The following is a 22,162-nucleotide window of genomic DNA, read 5'->3' on the forward strand; positions in this document are numbered from 1 at the left end:
TGAAAATATTTATATATTGCAAATACTGTTAAATCATACACACTATATTTCTTCCAACTTTTGAAATAACATTTTGTCATGGAGCTAAACATATTGAGTGGGATTTTTATGAGGAGGTGTTCTAACTAGGGTAACTTCCAAAGGAATTAACAGAGCTAGGAAGATAAACAAGCATGGCATTGGAAAAGGTTCAGAAAAGGGCAACAAAAATGATTAGTGGTTTGGAAGGGATCCCATATGAAGAGAGATTAAAAAGACTTGGACTTTTCAACTTAGAAAAGACAAGACTAAGGGGGGATATGATAGAGGTCTATAAAATAATGACTAGCATGGAAAAAGTGAATAAGGAAAAGTTATTTACTTATTCCCACAATAGAAGACGTAGGGGGTCACCAAATGAAATTAATAGGCAGCAAGCTTAAAACAAACACACACAAGTTTTTCTTCACTCAGCGCACAGTCAACCTGTGGAACTCCTTGCCAGGGGATGCAGTGAAGGCTAGAACTTTAACAGAGTTCAAAAAAGAGCTAGATGGATTCATGGAGGTTAGGTCCATCCATGGCTTTTAGCCAGGATAGGTAAAAATGGTATCTCTACCTCTGTTTCGCTGGAGGTGGGTGACAGGGGAGGAATCACATGAGGATTACCTGTTGTGATCCCTCCCTCTGGGGCATTAATATAGGCCACTGTTGGCAGAAAGGATACTGGGCTACATGGACCTTTGGTCTGACCTAGTATGGCCGTTCTTATGTTACATTCTCATGTTGAAAACACATTACAAATCTGTGATATAAAATTATTTATAATCAGATTACTTTATTTTTGCTTTTGTTTGATAAGACGACATGCATTTTGAAAATTCGCATCTCACACTATGTCCAAAATTAGCTACTCTTATTTTGCTGCTTGGTCTACCTATACTTAGTATCTCTATCTCATTATTAATCTATAATGCTATTTAAACTTTTAAAATACCAGTTTATTTGAGATCAGTGTTGAGGGTCTTTACATTCCTTATTTTGGGGATGCACCTCTATTCAGGAAAGGCCTAGAGTAAAGCCAATGGAACTTAAGCACTTAAACAAGTATTTTCCCGAATTGAGGCCTTAGACCTAATTTTCCACTAAAGGTAACAAGCAGTTTTCTTTGTATCATGCTCACAAAGAAAGCAGGAAATGATATTACTTACTTCCACACCACCCAAATTATACTTACATAAATGATATACATGTGATTAATTTAACCAAAGTGAAACACACACACACACACACACACACACACCTGAAAAAATTTAAGTGTTTTGATAGTTAGTAAATAAAAATACTCTACAGCATATAAAAGGTGTACTTAACTACTCATCGCAGTGTTTACACACAGGGGTTTACTCTGTTTTTTAAATCCCTGACTAATGGGACATGTCACATTGTGCTAGGGTTCATTGCATAATATACCATGTCAATTATTTCTTGGTGCCTTCTTCTGATATTAATGTACGCTAATGCCAGCAATCTACTGCTTGTAGAGATAAATATATAATGAAAATATTTTCTTGTAATACATTTTTCCCCCCCAAAAAATGATATGGGTACAAATATGCACTGGAGCAACAAATACCTTTTTAAAAAGGAATCAGCTCCTCCAAATAGTGGTCCATTGATCAAAGGCTGGACAAAACATTTCCAACAAAACTGTCCCAGTGAAAAATTGCGTTTCCAACAAAGGAACTTTTTTTCAATTAAAACTGCCTGCTTTCTGCAGAAATTTTGAATTTTTACCTTATACGTTTTGGCCAAAACTGCAAACACTCAGCCAAAATTGGATTTTTGCTGAAAATTTTCCAGTTCCAGTTTTTCTAAATCTATCCACAGAGGGAAAGTAATATTCATGAGCTTTGCTTATAGGCATAATCTTAATGTGTAACACTGCACAGATGGATGAACTAACTTTACTATGTGCTTTATTAGCCTTGCTAATTTCATGAATCATGTTTGATAATTGTAATAATTTGAATACTCAAGATGAAGGAACTTGCTAATTGCTCTACTGTGGATATAATGTTAAATATCCATTTTCTGTTTTTTTCAATGTATTAATGAAATACTAACATTAATTACTCTCAGAATACTAAAGGTTGAGAACAGCTAATTGCAAGTAACTGAGAAAATGTATGTCCCTCGATTAATAAACCAAAGAGCATTCAGCCTTTGACATAAAAATTTATACCCTCCAAGAAATAACAAGGGCAAGGATATATAACACTAAACCAACACACAATTAACAACACTTTGTTTTAATTATCTTTGGGCACAATTAATGTTGGCTCTTCAGTTCATTTTTCTTCTCTGACTGCTCATTAGACTATTTATGTAGATTAATTCTTGAAGTATTGGTATTTGCTAATACCTATGTGTGTGTTTGTTTTTTACAAGCTACTGCACAAAGCTGACATCAGTGAGGAAGCCTATTAACTGACCTCTCAGACACAAATTCTGTCTATCCATAATGTTATGTTTTTTTCCTTCCAGGCAGGTTGCAATAATTGATAAATACTGAATGGTTTTTATCAGTTGAAAGGACACAAAGGTCATGAAGATTGACTGAAAACAAGACTAAGGGAGCTCTGAGAATGCAAATTTGGAAAATTTCAAGAAACCTCAACTCACTCAACACAAATGATAAAATTAAGACTGAAATAAACAAAAACCATTATCCAAGTTGTATAAACCTAAGAAAAATACATACAGCATAATGAAGCAATAGTTCTGTGTAGGATTAACGAGAATTAACATTTAGCATTTTTATTTTAGTAATATTTTGGTCTAGGTCTTAAATAAGAAAATATATTTACAGACATAACTATAGAGACCTTGTATAATTTTAAGTGAGGACTATGTTTTGACAGTCTGCTGCAGCCCCTCAGACTCTCATTCTAGATAGGGTGTCCTATCAGCCGCCAAGTCTTTATACTGCAACTTAATGCTCAGGGCAACTTATGCCCAGTAGCCACAGCATCAAAACATTCCTCTTTTTGTTCAGAAGGGAGGGGGCAAGAAGAGGGTGCTGATGGGTGTCAGGCCAGGGGAGAGGAGCAGGGTGCTGATGGGTGTCAGGCCAGGGGAGAGAGAGTGGGGAAGCTCAGACAATACCTGGGAGTCTCCAAAAGATGAGTATCTCTTGGAAGGATCTGCAGGCAGTGCTGAAAGAAGCACACATGCGGCTCCTTTAAGAAATCCAGCCACTCCTGATCCTCCGTTGCCATCTTAAACCCCTACCTCCCGACCCTCCCTCCCTGGTGCTCAGGGGAAGGAAGGCAAGACAAGAAAGTGCGTGAATTTCTGTAGGGAGGGGAGAAGCAGCTTCCTGAGAAGCTGAATCTGGTGCGGAGCCATAGGACTTTTCCCTCATTCCCTGCCACAGGAAGCCGGCTTTGGCTCCTATTTTGTGAGGGGCGGGAAACTATAGCACCAGGGCGGGCTACTTGCTGTGGGTGGAGGGGACCAAGAGGGAGCTGGGAATACTGCAGTGAGATTGACTGGTAGTGCCTCAGTAATCGACCAGTCAATCGCGATCAACTGTTTGGTGACCACTGTAATAAATCAATCTCCGCCATGTGAGGGTATCTGAGGCGGGGTTGGGGAACCTGGGCCCTCCTTCTCCACCAGGTCCCAGCCCACAGCCCTGTTAGGAGTGGTATGGTCCACTGGTAATTCATCAGGGAACCCCATCACAACATGTGGAACTCTTGGGGAGCAATTCTCCACCCTGGCCTACTTCCTACCCAGTTCTTAGAAGAAGTCCTCTCCATCTTTACACTCGGGTCTGGAGGCTCCTACTGCAGTCCCTCTTGGCTGGGCTGCTGCTGTTTGGTCTGGTTGTGCTTCCTCACCAGGAGCTCCTACAGTACCTCCTTCTCCTGAGGCAATCAGCCCTAACTGAGCAACTCCATAGGTTTTTATGGCCAGTCTCCAGCTGGAGTGTGCCCAGCAGGACTGTGGGGGTGGGACCCTCGCAGCCAACTGGGCCAGGTTAACTCTTTCAGCCCGTGTGCGGCTGATGCATCCTGTCACAGATCTGAACACACCTACCATTGCTTATGTTTTATTTTTGTTTTACAGATCCTCCAGGATACTAACACTGAACTTGATTTTTAATCAAATCAAACAAATCAAGCGAGTATGTTTTAATCAAACAAATCAAGTAAGTCTGTTATGTGGATTATGAAACACAAACAGATAGAATTTTTCTGTTTGCTTAAACCAGAAATCTATAGCTCCAATGACTGAATCTTTTCCCTTCTTTTTCTCAGTCTCTACTCAGGCAAATCTCCTGTTGAGCATTCATGTACTGTAATGCTGAACCACTGTATATGAACCTGAATAGACTACAGTGAACTAAGTGCTGAATAAGAATTTCATTCTATGTTAGGTCCATTCTTTAATTCCAAACCTTGAGGTTATTGTGTCATATTTAATTCCATGCACACCGAACTTAGTGCAGTTATTCAAGTGCATTCTCCTTGGGAATCTATTAAGAATGGTCAGATTTTCTACAATAAGTATTCCAAACGCAACAAGTTCAGCAGTAAACATCAGGGTGAAGTTATGCTGTTTTAATGATGGCTATTAAATCACGTATGTTACACAGAAGTTACAAAATTAACACTAGAGACAAAATCAGAATAACAAAAATTTTAGTGTCATTGAGTTTCACTGAGTCTATAGCTTGAACTGAATTAAAATTATTTATGAAGTACTTTTTAAGGATATATGATCCTTGACATTAGAAAGAGTAGTTTCAAAATGGAACTTTCTGCCCATCCTGGATAAATGAATCATGATAAAAAATACTGTTACTTGAGTCTAAGTGAATGGAGAAAGACAGGATTTATATCACACTGATTCACACTATAAGAAGTGTAGTTATTTTATTTCTTACCTCCAGAGCTTTCAGTCGTTCTAATAGCAATTTTGTCTTTTCTTTTTCCTCTTCAGTACCGCTACTTTCACTTTTTGAATAATCATCTACAGCCATATGAATATTTTCCCTTTTTTCTTTGCATTTTCTGTCCTCTTCTGACAGTTTTTCCTAAAAAGATTAAGAATTTTTTTCATTATTATAAAGTCAGTAAAATTAGCTAAGTAACTGCTAGGAATGCCTTGGAATCCCCTTTGAGAGACCATAAAGGAGAGGTAATATGAATTATTGGACTAGATTCTGTTGTTGAAAGAGATAAACTTGTAATCTACACAGAGCTTTCCTTCAGGACTTCTCAAAACTACTTCTTCTCAGAAAACCTAAAGACATATATAGCTTAAAAGCTTGTATGTTTCACCAAAACAAGTTAGTCAAATAAATGATATTTACCTTGTATCTCTAATACTCTGAGACCAACAAGGCTACAACAGCACTGAAAACAACATTGGAATTTTCTGTGCACTTTCAAAAAAGAGAAACTGTACATTGTTAGCAATGACAGTACTCATGAAGATTCTTTTGAATGAATTATGGCCTCAGTCCTACAAAAGGGTGTGCATAGGCAATTATACAAACCTGAATTCCCAGGGCAGTTAATAGGATTCTGTTCAGATGTAAGTGTCTGTCTTTTGCAGGTTAAAGGCAAGTCACCAGGGCCTGATGAAATGCATCCTAGAATACTCAAGGAGCTGATAGAGGAGGTATCTGAGCCTCTAGCTATCATCTTTGGAAAATCATGGGAGACAGGAGAGATTCCAGAGGACTGGAAAAGGGCAAATATAGCGCCCATATATAAAAAGGGAAATAAAAACTACCCAGGAAACTACAGACCACTCAGTTTAACTTTTGTGCCAGGAAAGATGGAGCAACTAATTAAGGAAATCATCTGCAAACACTTGGAAGATAAAAAGGTGATAGGGAACAGCCAGAATGGATTTGTAAAGAACAAATCATGTCAAACCAATATGATAACTTTCTTTAATCGGCTAACGAGTCTTGTGGATAAAGGTGAAATGGTGGATGTGGTATACTTAGACTTTAGTAAGGCGTTTGATATGGTCTCACATGATATTCTCATCAATAAACTAGGGAAATACAACTTAGATGGGGCTACTATAAGGTGGGTTCATAACTGGCTCGATAACCGTACTCAGAGCGTAGTTATTAACGGTTCACAATCCTGCTGAAAAGGCATAAGTGGGGTTCCGCAGGGGTCTGCTTTGGGACCGGCTCTGTTCAATATATTCATCAACGATTTAGATATTGGCATAGAAAGTAAGCTTATTAAGTTTGCAGATGATACCAAGCTGGGAGGGGTTGCGACTAATCTGGAGGATAGGGTCATAATTCAAAATGACCTGGACAAATTGGAGAAATGGCCTGAGGTAAACAGGATGAAGTTTAATAAAGAGAAATGCGAAGTGCTCCACTTAGGAAGGAACAATCAGTTTCATACATATAGAATGGGAAGTGACTGTCTGGGAAGGAGTATGCCAGAAAGAGATCTAGGAGTCATAGTGGACCACAAGCTGAATATGAGTCAGCAGTGTGATGCTGTTGCAAAGAAAGCAAACATGATTCTGGGATGCATTAACAGGTGTATTGTGAGCAAGACACGAGAAGTCATTCTTCTGCTGTACTCTGCGCTGGTTAGGCCTCAGTCGGAGTATCGTGTCCAGTTCTGGGCACCGCATTTCAAGAAAGATGTGGAAAAATTGGAGAGGATCCAGAGAAGAGCAACAAGAATGATTAAAGGTCTAGAGAACATGACCTACGAAGGAAGGCTGAAGGAATTGGGTTTGTTTAGTTTATAAAAGAGAAGACTGAGAGGGGACACACTAGCAGTTTTCAGATCTCTAAAAGGGTGTCATAAGGAGGAGGGAGAAAACTTGTTCATCTTGGCCTCTGGGGATAGAATAAGAAGCAATGAGCTTAAACTGCAGCAAGGGAGGTTTAGGTTGGACATTAGGAAAAAGTTCCTAACTGTCAGGGTAGACAAACACTGGAATAAATTGCCCAGGGAGGTTGTGGAATCTCCATCTGTGGAGATATTTAAGAGTAGGTTAGATAAATGTCTATCAGGGATGGTCTAGACAGTATTTGGTCCTGCCATGAGGGCAGGGGACTGGACTCGATGACCTCTCGAGGTCCCTTCCAGTCCTAGTATTTGATGATTCTATGATTATCATGAACTTTAAGAAACTACTTTCATTTTCTTTAAAAGCTGTTGCAACAAGAACAGGAGCTCAGCCTCTGAAATACCAAGCCAGTTTATCTAGCGACAACTGATATAGAGACTTATAAACTTAATTTATGACATCCTTTTTCATCTAGCACAGTGGTCACGAGCAACTGGTCTATCTATTTTGATCTCTGTCAGGGCATTGAGGCTGCTCCAGCCCCACATTGCTCTCAGAAGCAGCGAGCGTGATGCTGCAACCCTGTTACATGGCATCAGAGATCTTAGCACTGCACGTGCATGCTCACATCTCCCATTGGTCATGGGATTGGGTAACTGTGGCCAATAGGAACTAAGGGGGTGATGTTGTCAGAGTGGCAATATGTGGAGCCATGTGCCCCCCTGTCCTCCCATCCTCAGAGCCACAGAAGAGCGGACAGGCAGGAAGTCTGCTTTAGTCTCTCTGCACCACTAACCGGGAGCCACCCACAGTGTTTGTCACCTGGCCCAAGATTGCATCCCAAACATCCACTCAGAACCAGAACCTCCTGCACCCCAACCCCCTCCTGCACCCCAAATCTGCTCCAGCCCTGACCTCCCTCTCACAGCCAACACCCCACATCCTTCCCTCTGCCCCAGCCTGGAGCCCCCTCCTACACTGCAAACTCCTCAGCTCCAGCCCAGAGCCTGCACCCCTTCCTGAACCCCAACCTCCTGCCTCAGTGCACTGAAAGTGTATGAGAGTGGGGGACAGCGAGCGATGGGAAGGCAGGGGGTGGGAATGAGTATAGCAAAGCCTTGGGAAAAGGGGCAGTGCATATCCTGGACTGCCCTAAATTTAAACAAAAACACCTGCATTTGGACATAAAAAGGTTGGAGACCAGTGATCTAGTGCCTATTCATGAATATAATATACAGTAGACTTCCGATAATCCGGAACCTATGGGACCTAGGTGGTGCCAGATTATCAGATATGCCGGAGTATCAGGAGGTACTATAAGCTGGTTATGTATATACTGTATACAGTATATACCGTATATAAAGTGTTCTTAACCCTTTTTATTGTACATACTGTATACAATATACTGTAATGTTTTAGTTCTTTTAACCCTTTTTTACCCTTTTTGCTCAGTTCGCTGCTGCTGCTGTTACCTTGTGACTCATTTTTTGCTGAAGCTCAGTCACTAGGCTCTTGCCATTTTGATGCCGGACTATCAGGAGTGCCGAACTACTGAATGCCGGACTATTGGAGTTTTACTGTAGTGAGCTCAGAACCTATTACTTGGCTACTACTTGGACATTATTTCAGCAGAGTATATAAACTAATAAGTAACTACAGATAATCAAATAACAGGAAGTTTTCAAAAGTGTCCTTTGAAAATAAATGAGGCTTAGTCTAAAGTGACATAGAGGCTTTTTAAAATTTTGCTCAATCATCTAGAAATTGTGCATTCAATTAATTTTACTTGATATGTGTGTTTTGGGGTTATAACTTGTAACTCATTTTGCTTAACTTCAAGCCCGGCTGAATGTCAGAGGCTGGAGAGGGATGGCAGGAGACAAATCGCTTGATCATTGTCTTCGGTCCACCCTCTCTTGGGCACCTGGTGCTGGCCACTGTTGGTAGACAGGATACTGGGCTAGATGGACCTTTGGTCTGACCCAGTATGGCCATTCTTATGTTCTTATGTAATGGAATCATCATTATTTAGGGCTAAATTGTCTCTTACCTTTACGCTAGAGAAAAAGGGTAGCAAGAAGCTGAGCTGCTCTAAGAGCAACCCAGGGAAAGAGCAGTATGGCTGTTCTTTTACTGCTCTTCCACTCTTTTCCCAGGAAGTAGTAACTGGATACCAATCTTTACCACTAGCAGATTATTACTTCCCTCAAACTAGGTAGGCTGTGCTGGGTGACATATTTAGATAGAATTGAGGCTCTACCCATCCATGAACCCATCAACTGAAGCTGCCCAACTCCATGGCGGAGTAGGCACATGTGAGAGAATACCAGGCATCTGGCCATGCTTCCTCTCAATACAGAAATGGGGAAAAGCCATGTAGGAATATGAAGGGAACTTTTTTCCTCATCATGCCCTTGTTCAGCCATGTGGCAAGGCCACTCTTGGCACTAATCATTTGTTGAGAATAAACAGTGCCTTTTATAATGTGAAGAAGAAACAGAGGACGAGGACTATCACCTCAAGAAATTTAAAATCTAAGGCCCCAAAGATTTCTCCACATGTATAACTTTATACACAAGGACAGTCCCATTGAGATCACTGGGGTTGTTCACTTGTGTTAAATATATGCATATGCAGAAGGGCTCTGAGGATTAGCACCTAACCAGGTGAATAAAGTGAGGCACACATAACATTTTACTGACAGTAGTACCATCAGTAGGTGAGTCAGAAATGTTATTTTATTTAAATATTGTTTTTGTTAAGTGATTAAGACTAGTGAGTTTTACAAGAAATCTGTAGAAAACATGAGTTTTAATGCTGGATCATACTAAGTTAGTTATGGATCTCATTCTACCATTAGAGACAAAGAATGTGGCAAAATGACCTGAGAGCAACAAACCCAAAGGAAAACTGAACTGAATGTGAGATATTGTGCAAAAAGAGGAAAAAAGAGTAAAGAAAAAAATATACTCCCCTCCCCACAATGATGATATTCATAAGACATACATGGTAGAATCTAGAAATCAATAAAAACAATGAGGAGTCCTGTGGCACATTTGACTAATACAAATACATATACAAGTTGAACCTCTCTAGTCCAGAACTCTCTGGTCCAGTAACATCCATCTCCGGAATTATTTTAGTTAGCAGATGTCCACTTATCATAGATGTGGCCAAGTTTACTATGGTCCCATAAAGTTTGTTTATAGCCAGCAGTCCTAGCTTTGTGTTCTGTGCTGTTAATTTAGTTCTAATTTACCCCTAAACGTCCTCCAACAGCCCAATAAGCAGCAGTGGAAGTGTTTCTAAGGCTGCTAGAAAATATGAGCTCCTGTGGTCTGGAAAGTTCTCTGGTTTGGAACTGATCAGATCCCAAGGATGCCGGACTAGAGAAGTTCAACCTGTAATAGTATGAGCTTTTGTGGGCAAAACCCACTTCTTCAGATGAACTTTAGTGGAGATCATCTGAAGAAGTGGGTTTTGCCCACAAAAGCTCATGATACTGTATACACATTTTTGTTCATCTTTCCAGTGCCATAGGACTACTCAGTGTTTTTAAAGTTACAGACTAACCTGTCTACCCTCTACTAAAAAGTTGGATTTGCATATCTGGCTGTGCATTCAGTCAATTTCTGTATTTTGTTTTTGTTTCTGCATAATTCGAGAACCCAGTTTCACACAAGTATGTGCTGGTGAAGGTTAACAACTGACAAATTGCACGTCTTGATAAAGCTGAATATTCTTGACATAAGCCACCTCAAAATGTAATCAAAGAAACTTCTTTAAATTTTTGTATTAATTGGCCACCTAAAGTGATTTCAATTAGGTTTTTATAATCTTGCATAGAAAAACTGGCTGGCTTTCCTGTTATACTTGTCTTAATGGATTTCAAATCCAGTTATTGTTGTCATTTATGGTTGGAAAATACTTCGTGATGTTTGTGTATAAATCACAAAGATGATCTGCAATGGCCAGGAAGAAGAGTACAGGAGAAAGCTTAGGGCAGAGTTGTCTGGCCAGGAGGAAGGGTACAGGAGGGTCTTGAGGCAGGGTGTCAGGTCAGGAGGGAGGATACAGGAGGGTCTTGGGACAGGTTGTCTGGCTAGGAGGGAGGGTACAAGAGGGCTCTTGGGGCAGGGTGCCTGGCCAGAAGGGAGGGTACAAGAGGGGTCTTGGGGCAGGGTGTCTGGCCAGAAGGGAGGATACAAGAGGGGGCTTGGGCAGGGTGCCAAAGCAAGCCAGGAATGCGGGCTCTGGGTGGGGGGAGGTGAGTGAGGGAGATATGGGTGCAGGGTCTGGGCATGAGGGGGGATGCTTACCTGGCTTGGCACCCTGCTGCAGCAGGGAAAGCCTCCAGGCAGCATGTTCTTGTTCCTGAAGGGGCGGAAAAGGAGGGAGGATTGGGCTACTGGATTAGATTCTCCAGTGGTGTAAACTGATATAACTCCGTTGAAGTCAATGAGGCTGTACTGCTTTAAAACAGTTAATGACCTGACCTGCTGTTTCTACATATTAAGTATGGTGTATAAATGGCATAAGTATCTCACTGATGATGCATCTTTCGGTTTAATACCTCAATTCTTATTGACAATAGAGCCAACAGCTAAAGACAGACCCAGCACAACCTCGAAATGGTAAGAGTTCTCGAATTACGTGGCGATATAAATTACTGAGGACATTGATCTATGAACCTTCACAATGTAACAATCTCACTGAGATTTGTCAGGAAGCCGGATTTAAAAAAGATGCACTAAGGGGGAGCAATTCAATTTCCCCTCCCCACCAATACATTTAGATGAAAATGACAAACTGACATTGCATGAAACCTTGCTTGAATTTCAAAAGATACATTTCTGCTTTTCATTATGGTAAAAAGCTATTGTCCTTTCTAGTATTTCTGCCCAGGTAGTGTAAGAATCTTCTCATTAACAAAGACGCATTCATAATCCTAATTATAACTGAAACAACAGTAATAATATGTATCGAAGGAAACATAAAGGTCATACTTCCTTTTTGCTATGGTACTGGAGAAGAAATCTGACCATGTCTTGGAATTATACAATTTCATGAAAACCATTAGAAAAATACCAAGTTACTATTAAAATGTTTCATTTAATTACAAAACATTAAACAAAAAGAGTGAATGCTTAGAAATCACACAGTAGCAAATTCAGGTCCAAGAGGCTCTGAAATAGTCACAGGTGATAAGGTGTGCTACTCCTATGAAGCATGAAAAGAAATATGCCCAGATAAAAAAGAATGTCTGGAAAGGAAACAAATATTTGATTTTCCTGTTGTTATTATTTATATTACAATAGTGCCTAACAGAAGTGGTGAGCCACAGTGCCAGGTACTGTACAAACATATAGCGTGACTGGATGTCTCAATTTGATAGGGACAGTCCAGATATTCACAGCTCTGTTTTATATAGGTGCTTATTACCCCACACCCTGTCCCAGTTTTTCATATTTGCTATCTGGTCAGCCTAAATATATATGCCAGGAGGTGGTCCCTACTCTCTGGAGCTTAAGATCCAATTTGGCAGTTTACAGCCTGAGAATCCCCTGCCCTGACTTTTTGTCGGATAACAGAACATAATCATTGATCAGCTGTCAGGCATTAATAAATAGAGCACTGCATGTCTTAACATTAAGCCGCATGAGGCATATGAAAAACCATTTACATCACAGTACATTTCAGGATAAGAGTTGTTAGCAATAAAAGTAATTTACTCACTGTCATGAATAGGAGCTGCTAAGGAGAGTCTGACTTACCTGGAGAGTGAGGAAAGGGTTATGTAACTAAGGAGATGAACCTGAGGGACAGGGCTTCAGGCATTCAGCCAATGAAATTCAGATAGGAATTTTAAACTTAGAAAGGATTTTTTTCTCTCTTTCTTTGTTTTGAGATCAGTGCAGTTTTCCCCAGGTAGCAGGAGAGATAGGCTCTCCCAGGAACGGACCCCCTTGAAATGTGTAAAGTAGGGAAAAGTTTAGATAGTCCATCAAGTTTTATTGTTTTCTTTGTTTTGGGGTTTGGAAATCATGTCTGAGCTGGTTAATTGTTTCTCTTTTGTAACTAAGGATTACAGCCCAGTGATTCTCCCTGAGTCTATTTCACTCCATGGCTTTTAACACCCAGTCATTTACTATGTTTTCAACAGTAGTCTTGTTTTGATAATAAAAGTGGGTTTTTTTGATTAACTAGTATTGGTTGATTTTTGTGTCCTTAAATCAATGTGCTTAAGTTACCTGGGAGAAGCAGAGCCCCATTGTTCTCTGCAGACTACCTCTGTTTGTTTTCCCAACTCCAAGCAAAACGGAGATTGGAGCAGGGGGAAGAGTTTTGCCTCAGAGAGAGGGGTTCAAGTGACCTCTTCCCTGGAAAGGGCTTATTTTATATTTTCAATTTACACTTGATAGTGGCAACAAAATGATCGTCTTTCTTTTGGGTCTCAGGGAAACTGAGACTGGACAAGTTTGTCTCTGGGAGTTACAGAGACAGGTTCTTACAGAGTTTATTCTGCTAGCCAGGCCCCACATCTACACTTGAAGTGCCAGGTTGGGGAATTGAGCTGTAACACTCACCTTGTGCAGAAACGACGGTTCTCTGAGATGTGTGTCCCTGTGGATGCTCCATTCTCCTGGCGCTGCAGATTGGAGTTTTTCAAGCAGCATCTGGTCAGTCTGCGCATGCACGATGGGGGAGGGGTCACATAGTGTTTCCTCCTTTGCAATTTGTGAGCGTGGCCCATCTCCCTTCAGTTTCTTCATATACACCCTCTTGCATGAATGCCAAAACAAAGAATAGGGGAAGAAGGGTGGGTCATGGAACACCCATTGGGACAGTAATCTTGAAGAACTGTTGTTACTGCACAAGGTGAGTAACTGTCTTTTCTTCTCTGAGCGATGTCCCCGGGAGTGCTCCACTGTTGGTGACTACATAGCAGTATGCAACAGTGGTAGGCGGGTTTCAGATTAGCACTTATGTACAGATGAGAGAACTGCATTGGCAACAAAAGAACCTGTCTCCACTCATGTGGAGATCATGTAGTGTCTCATGAAAGTGTGATTAGATGACCAAGTGGCCATGCAACACATGTCCTTCAGTGGGACTCCCTTCAGGAAGTCTGTTGATGCAGCTACCGCTTGTGTGGAGTATACCCTGGGAGACATAGGGAGAGATGTACTTCAGAAGAAGAAGCATTGGGTGATGAATGCCATTATCAGCTTGGAAATACATTGCAATGAAAGTTACGTTCCTTGAGAGTGCTTGGAAACTGAGACGAATAGCTTCTGTGATTCGTGAAAGGGTCGTGTTTGGTTGATATGGAAGGATAGTACCCTCTGGACATCCAGGGTATGCAAGATAACCATCTCTTGGGAAACACGAGATTTTGGGTAAAAGGTTGGAAGGACGATATGTTCATTAATGTGGAAATCAGAACAGACTTTCAGCAAGAAGAACAGATGGGGTTAGAGTATGACCTTGTTTTTATGACATACAGTGTAGGGAGGGAATGTTATGAGGGAAGCAATCTCACCAACCTGTCTTGCTGATGTGATTGCTACTAAAAACACTGTCTTTGCCATTAATAGTGAGAGGGAGCATTTTGCCAAGGGTTCAAATGGCAGTTTTGTTACTGTGATGAGTACCAGTTCCAAGTCCCAGGTAGGAGCAAGAGGATTAAAATTAATCAGTCCTTTAAGAAACCTTTTTGAAACAGGGTGTTCAAATACAGAGAAACTGTCAATCGGAGGACAAAACGCTGCCAGCACAGCTAGGTGAACTCTGAGGGAGGAAACTGACAGACCTTGTTATTTCAGCTGAAGGATGTAGCCGAGGATCGTATGAAGAGGAGCAGCAGACGGTTGGATATTGCTACTCACATACGAAGCTGTAAATTGCTTCCATTTATAAAGGTAGGTATTTTGAGCGGTGTGTCTACTGTGAAGCAAGACATTCTGAGGATGGAGAAAACTGGTTGGGAAGTGGGTAGGGAAGTTGTAGAGACATGTGATAGAGATAGGGAAACCAGATCTGTTTTGCCCATACTAGGACTGTTAGAATCACCTGGACCCCATCTGACTCGATCTTTCGGAGGACCCTGGAGATGAGCAGAATAGGAGGAAAGGCATAATATCACATGAGTGTCCCATGTGATAAGAAAGACGGTACCCAGGGAAGCATGCCTTACATCAGAATACCAAGTGCCCCCAATATTATTCCAGGGCGGAGGTATCAGAAAGAGGTCTACAGACGGAAACCCCCATTGGTGGAACGACCATGTAGGACTTGCGTATGAATTTCTCACTTGTGGTCTACTGCAAATTGTTGGCCGAGAGTGTCCACAGTAGTATTTTGAACCCCAGGGATGTAAGATGCAATGATGTTGATGTTGTGGATACACCAGTTCCAGAGACGTACCGCCTCCACACAGAGGGATCAAGATTGGGCACTCCCCTGACGATTGATGTAAAACATTGTGGTTGTGTTGGTGGTGAGGATGCAGACCATGGAGCCCCGGATGTGCTGAAGAAAGCATCTGCAAGCATTGTGCATCACACAAAGCTCTAGCAAGTTGATATGCAGTTGGGACTCATGGGTGTACCATCTTCCCTGAGCAACATGGTTTTGCAGGTTCACGTCCCAACCAAGAAGAGAAGCATCTATGGTTGGATGGCTGTGTCTGGTGGAATGGGATACCAGAGAGGAGATTCTCTGATTTGGTCCATCATCACAGCGAAATGAGGATCCTTGAGGAAATCAAAACCTGCTTGTGCACTTGGTGTTTGGATGGAGTGTACACTGAGGTGAGCCAGTGTTGGAAGCAACAAAAATGCAGTCGCGCATGCCAGACCACATCTGTCATGGCAGCCATATGGCTCATAAGCCGAAGACAGGTAAGTATGGTCACAGTGGGACTAGACATTGTGACCGAAACTTAGCTCTTTATGGCCTTGAAACACTGGTATGGAAGGAATGTTTGTGCTGCCCTGGAATCTAGGCAAGCTCCTATGAACGCCAGAGACTGGGTGGGACATATGGTAGTTTTTTGCCAAGAGATTCAAAGTATCTCCTGATGAACAGAAGCATGTTCTTTGTGTCTTGCTGGGACGGGTCTTGTATGAGCCAATCACCAAGTAAGGAAAAATCATGATACCTTTGCAGGATAGATATGCTACGGCTATGGCCAGAGTCTTTGAGACGACTGGGGTGGACAAAAAGATGAAAGGAAGAACTCGGTATTGGAAGTGCTCTGAGGTGACTGTAAAATGGAGAAAACATCTGTGCAATGGGTGTATGGTGAGGTGGAAATAAACATCCTGAAGGCTGTGGATTGTGAACCAGTCCCCCTTGTCCATTGCTGGAATGACTGACAAGAGTTTAGTCATCATGAAGCATTGCTTGCGGAGGTATTTGTTCAGCTGGCAAAGACTGAGGAAGGATCTCCAGTCACTTGTTCTCTTCTCTGTGAGAAAAACTCGGACCTGCGGCATTGGGATGAGCCTGATACCATCAGTGGAGCACCCATGGGCACTTCACTGGAAGAAGAACTTATTTGCTATCAGAGTGTCTTGTGTCAGTGGCCTGTCAAACAAAAAAATGACTACAAGGAGGTCAAGGCTCTTTGTAACTGGAGTGGCTGGTTTCTTTATGAGTAATTGCTGGTGATGGGACCCACTCTTGGTCCTGATTGTATTAAAAAAGTACCTGCTTTATAACTAACCCATTGCTCAAAATGCTGTAAGTGCTAAACTAGATAGTGCTGAGAGATTTAAACACTCAATCATACAAATCTATTTAAGTGGTAAAAATGCTAGAGTCCTGTCTATATTTGATGTACCATTGTTGGCTGCTATTTGTAATACAGATACTAGTTTTGCTTACACACATGCTAGGGAAAACTAGCTTAGTAGATAGATGTCTCACCTCCTCCCCCTAGGTAAAATTAAGAAATGCATAACAAAGAAAAAGCAATACTTCATTCCTGACACTCATTGTCTGGCTACTAATAAGGAAACATTTGTAAAATTATCCCCTCTCAGAGGGTACGTCTACACTACAGCGCTAGTTCGAACTAACTTAGTTCGAATTAGTTAATTCGAACTAAGCTAGTTCGAACTAACGCATCTAGAACTAAAAACTAGTTCGAACTAGCGTTTTGCTAGTTCGAACTAGTAAGTCCACATTGAGTGGACTCTGAACAGGGCTTAAGGATGGCCGGAAGCAGTGCCGGCAGGGCATAAAAGGAGGACTTAGAGCATGGAGATGCTGTCTCAGGCTAGCCGAGGGCTGCGCTTAAAGGGTCCCGACCCCCACCCCGGACACACAGTTCTAAGGGGTGCCCCGCTTGCAAAGAAGTTCTGGCTTGGAGTGCCCTGAGTGCCCACACTGGGCACATCACACCACTCGGCCATCAGCCCGGCTGCACTTGCTGCAGGCTGCCATCTGGGGAGAGGGAGTAATTGGGGGGCTGCAGGAGAGCTTCCACCCCCAGAAGCCCGCAGAGCCAGCCCAGTCCTCCCCATCGGGGGCTCGTACCCCATTCCTCCCTCACCTCCTTCCACTTACCCTTCCCTAGCCCCCCTTCTTATTGATGTACAAAATAAAGATAACGTTTCTTCCAACATTGACTCTGTCTTTATTGAACAAAACTGGGGGAGACTGGGAAAAGGAGGTGGGAGAGGGGAAGAGAAAGGCTGGGAGAGGGGAGGGCAACTAACATGATCAGGGGTTGGGAACAGGTCCCAGATGAAGAAAGGCTACAGAGACTGGGACTGTTCAGCTTAGAAAAGAGGAGACGGAGGGGGGACAGGATAGAGGTCTCTAAAAGCAGGGGTTGGGTGGAGAGGGTGCATTCAGAAAAGTTCTTCCTGAGTTCCCATAAAGAAGGACTAGAGGACACCAAAGGAAAGGAATGGGTAGCAGGCTTGAAACTAGTAAGAGAAAGTTGTTCTTCTTCCCAAAGCAAATAGTTAACCTGTGGAACTCCTTGCTGCAGGAGGCTGTGAAGGCTACAACTAGAACAGAGTTTAAAGGGAAGTGAGATAAAGTGATGGAGGTTGGGTCCATGGAGTCCTATTAGCCAGAGGGTAGGAGTGGTGTCCCTGCCCAAAGTTTGTGGAAGGCTGGAGAGGGATGGCACGAGACAAATGGCTTGGTCACTGTCTTCGGTCCATCCCCTCCAGGATCCCTAGGGTTGGCCGCTGTCGGCAGACAGGCTACTGGGCTAGATGGACCTTTGGTCTGACCCAGGACGGCCATTCTAAGCTCAGGGCTCAGTGTCGGGGGTCTCAGTGGACCCCCTTGATTTTCATGCACACCTGGTCCTGGGTGGCCAGGCTGGCAGCTCTCCTGCCCTAGACGGCCACTTTCCTGTGCCTAGTGCAGAGATCGTGGACGAGGTCCACGATGTCCGCACTAGCCCAGGAAGGTGCCCGCCTCTTGCGGTCCAGGGCAAGCTCCCGGGAGCCGCCAGCCTGGTCCCGGCAAGAGGGGGTGGGCTGGGGGGCATCGGGTGGGTGGCTCTGTGCCGTGCCAGGTGCAGGGTCTGCTAGCTGGGTGCTGGCAGGCTTGCACCTAGCACGGGCACCGTAGCCAGCCCGTGCCCCTTTAAGGGGTCCGGGGCCGGGAGGGGGGCATAGAGTTTCCCTGGTGTTGGCCAGAGTGGCCACCAGGGAAACCTGGGGAGGGCTAGCCTCCCACTAGTTCGAACTAAAGGGCTACACAGCCCTTAGTTCGAACTAGATAGTTCGAACTAGGCGTTAGTCCTCGTAAAATGAGGTTTACCTAGTTCGAACTAAGCGCTCCGCTAGTTCGATTCAAATTCGAACTAGCGGAGCGCCAGTGTAGCACCTATTAAAGTTAGTTCGAACTAACGTCCGTTAGTTCGAACTAACTTTGTAGTGTAGACATACCCCGAGAAATTAAATCTTATCTCCATGATTATCACAGCCAGATTGTGCTCAATGTGCATTTATGTGGAAAATCAAGCCAGTTTCATTCCCAGTCGTAGTGAGGCTCCTGCAGGTGTAAACCATGTCCTTATATCAGCTTCAGAGGTTGAACTATGAAATGCCATCTTCTATGTTTTTGGTTACAGTCTCTTCAATTTTTCAGCCCTGGACTTCATTAAAAATAGTGGATTGATCACTGATTTAAACTCATAGCAAGTAGAGATCTGATGTGGCAACACTGCTTCAGAAACAGATCTATCACAGGAATGAAACAGACAAAAAGCATATGACATAGGATAACAACATTTTTTTGTGCAGCAGAAAAGTACCTCTGCTAGATTATAATCATGCGTACACATAACTCCAATTAACAAAAAACCTGCATGCCATATTTACCAACACATAGTTAGCAAAGGTGAGTATATTGTAAAGTAACATTAATACTAGCACCTAGTGAGTATCTGCCCCCAATTATTTAAAAGTGAAAGCTTCTTCTCTAGAAGTTATCAAAATGCACTGAGATGCCTCCTAGGTTTCCATATATTCAGTTCTTTTTGAGCCTTCTCTGCTGTTCTAAATGCATGCACTTGATCTCAATACTCTCTACATGTCACTTTACAAAACATCCTACAAGGTAATTGATGTAATAATTCATTTTGTAAGTTGTTTCTTGCAATGTTGCTGTACTGTTTTGGTACAATCCTATACAATGTACTTTAAATGTTATTTCTGCTGCAGACCTTCCAGTGTTGAGCACCATTCTTCACTATGAGACTACGTCTACATTGCATCCCTCTTGTGCAAAATCCTATGCAAATGAAGTGCAGATTAGCATATTTCTGTACTTCATTTGCATAATTAATTAGGGGGCATTTTCGCACCTAAAAAAAATGAGGAAGAATGGCTCTTGCGCAAGAGGGGGTTTTCACACAAAAAGGACCTGTGTAGACAGCTCCTTTTTATGCAAAACCCTCTTGCGCAAAAAAAACAACCCCATATTAATTATGCTAATGAAGTGTGGCAATACCCTAATCTGTGCTTCATTTGCCTAGGCTTTTGCGCAAGGGGGATGCAATGTAGACGTAGTGTGTGACATGGAAGAAGAATGCTCAGGCTGCAGATATGGATAGTGAATATATGTGGGATTTCTTCCCAGGAAGTCTTCACAGGGCCATGAGAGACACATAGTCCAGGGCTGTGCAACAACTCACTCAAGTAATTTGACTGGACACATTGAAAAAAGGCAGTAATTGCTCCCAGTGATATTTGCTTAGAAATTCCAACAAGCCTGAGAATTCAACAAGCTCATCTCATTCTTAGTGGCATCCAATTTTTCCCCAAAGCCTTATTGTCCTAATCACCAGATAAGATTCTTGCCTCATCACGTTCTAGCTCAGGCACTCTTAAATGTGCCTTTTGAATTTTAATAGCAACCTCATGTATTTTTTGTAACCTAGGACGCCCAACAGGACCTGAAGTGCATCAAGGCATTTTTATATACTAAGTCCAACCCTCATGACAGTGAGAATCTGTTGAATTAAAGATGTATCTCCACTGACATGCTTTGCAGAGGGGCAGATGATGAGGTCCAAATAACATCAACTTTTCTGCTACGTGAATTTTTTTTAAGTTTTCTATTTGCTTATAGTAATCCTTTCCATCTATTAAATTCTGTGACCCAGGTCTGGACAGCATATTGTAGCTAAGTAAAAGTAACTAAGCAATCAATTTAGAATGCAGAATAACTACAACAAGAGAAAATGAGACATTCAGTATAAATTAGCTATCTGCTTTGAAATCAACATATGCCTCCTATGATGTTTCTTATTTTGAAATCTATTTATTCACTTGTTTTATTTTCTGCTGGCAGTGGGGTGTAGTAGAATATTCTTTGCTTTAGACAGCACATCAACAAATACAGTAATAATGTTTTCTTGTTTATATCTTTTGTTCAGTAGAAGCTGACCACATATGAAGGAAAAGAAAAGGATTCACATAAATCAGAAGCTGAAACATCCCAAATTGTTCATAGTTTAACATTACTGCTGTCAGGCAAAACATATAAAATTCCTCTTTTTCATCTATGGATTTGACTTACAAAGTGAACAGAGTGAGCAGTAAAATCCCCTAGATTAAATGTGTATGATGGATAAGAGAACAAAGTGTTTTCTTTATGTCTCTAATATGAACCCATGACCACTTGCATATCAATCTAAATCTACTACACATTATTCTTCATTGAAAATACTCCTAAATGTTACAGGCTATCATCCTTATTGAAGAGTTCTGCAGAGTTACATTAATAAATTTTCTGATGATGCTTTTATTGCCTGTTCTATCATCAAACATTTATTCCTTTTGAAAAAGTTCAGATTTAGAAGGCATATAAAGTAAATGGAAGCTGCACAGTGAAATGAAAAATTGAGAAAAACTTCAGACTAATCCTAATTAAATGGCCAAAGCAGAATGAATAGCTTGTTAGATGGTGTCACTGAGGTGTGGGGAGTCACTGCACCCTGCACCCCCATCTACCATATGTGACTCTCAGCCAACAGGTAGAACAGGTGTATTAGTCAACAGGGATACAGTGTAGAACAGACTTGTCAGCACAGTAATCAGAAGCAGACAGTACAATCCATTATGAGGAAAGGGGGCTCGGAGCCAAGGACCCTGACTTCCCTCGCTGCACCCCAAGCCAGCAAAGACTAACTTACACACTCAGCAGCATTTCCCAGCCCTGCAGTCAGCCTCGCCTCCAGCCTTTGTCCTGTTTGCTTGGCAAAAGGTGTCACCTGGTCACACCTCTGCTCACACCCCATCCCGGGCTAAGGTTACTGAAAGCATCAGCCATTGTGTATGTGGGGAAGTCTATCACACTGAAAATCCCACCACCATCTAGGTATTGGTGCAATGCCCATGGAAACTGAGGCACACACATGGGGTTACTACAAGACAGTAGAAATCACATGCAACATAACAAGAGAAATAAAATCCCCGCAATTCCCACTTCATCACAGATGGCTAATGGAATATGGAGTCTTTTGCCAATAGACCACTAGCTCAAATATGGGTTTGTAATGGCCAACAAGTAGAATAGCTGTTCAGTGACCCATATGAAATGAATTGCTTTTGGTCTTAGTCAGTCCATAGAAAACAGTTATTTACCTTGCAAACATTGCTACTGTACCTAGGACTTTGTTTTATCACCTCTAATACCATTAACTCACAGATATCTCCCCTACCCCACCTCTAATATCATTAACTCACAGGCATTTACCTTCCTTTCCTCCTCCCCTCCCCCCCGCATCCTTCCTCTGTTCTGTAATGTGATTTGTCCTTTTCATATGTGTTCATTTTTTTAATTGTAT

General features: G+C 42.1%; 1 protein-coding gene across 10 annotated transcripts in view; it reads right to left on the reverse strand.

The window, feature by feature from the left end:
- Positions 1 to 22,162, reverse strand: part of NCKAP5 (NCK associated protein 5) — a 659,073-nt gene that overhangs the window by 202,518 nt on the left and 434,393 nt on the right. For all 10 annotated transcript variants that reach the window (XM_075933271.2, XM_075933270.2, XM_025178765.3 and 7 more), the window contains one exon: positions 4,937 to 5,086. In XM_075933271.2, the coding sequence (XP_075789386.2) occupies positions 4,937 to 5,086 (150 nt within the window). The remainder of the gene's footprint in view (positions 1 to 4,936; positions 5,087 to 22,162) is intronic.

Source organism: Pelodiscus sinensis, chromosome 7 (genome assembly GCF_052426305.1).
Source record: "Pelodiscus sinensis isolate ZL-2025 chromosome 7, ASM5242630v1, whole genome shotgun sequence".
Taxonomy (NCBI): Eukaryota; Metazoa; Chordata; order Testudines; family Trionychidae; genus Pelodiscus; species Pelodiscus sinensis.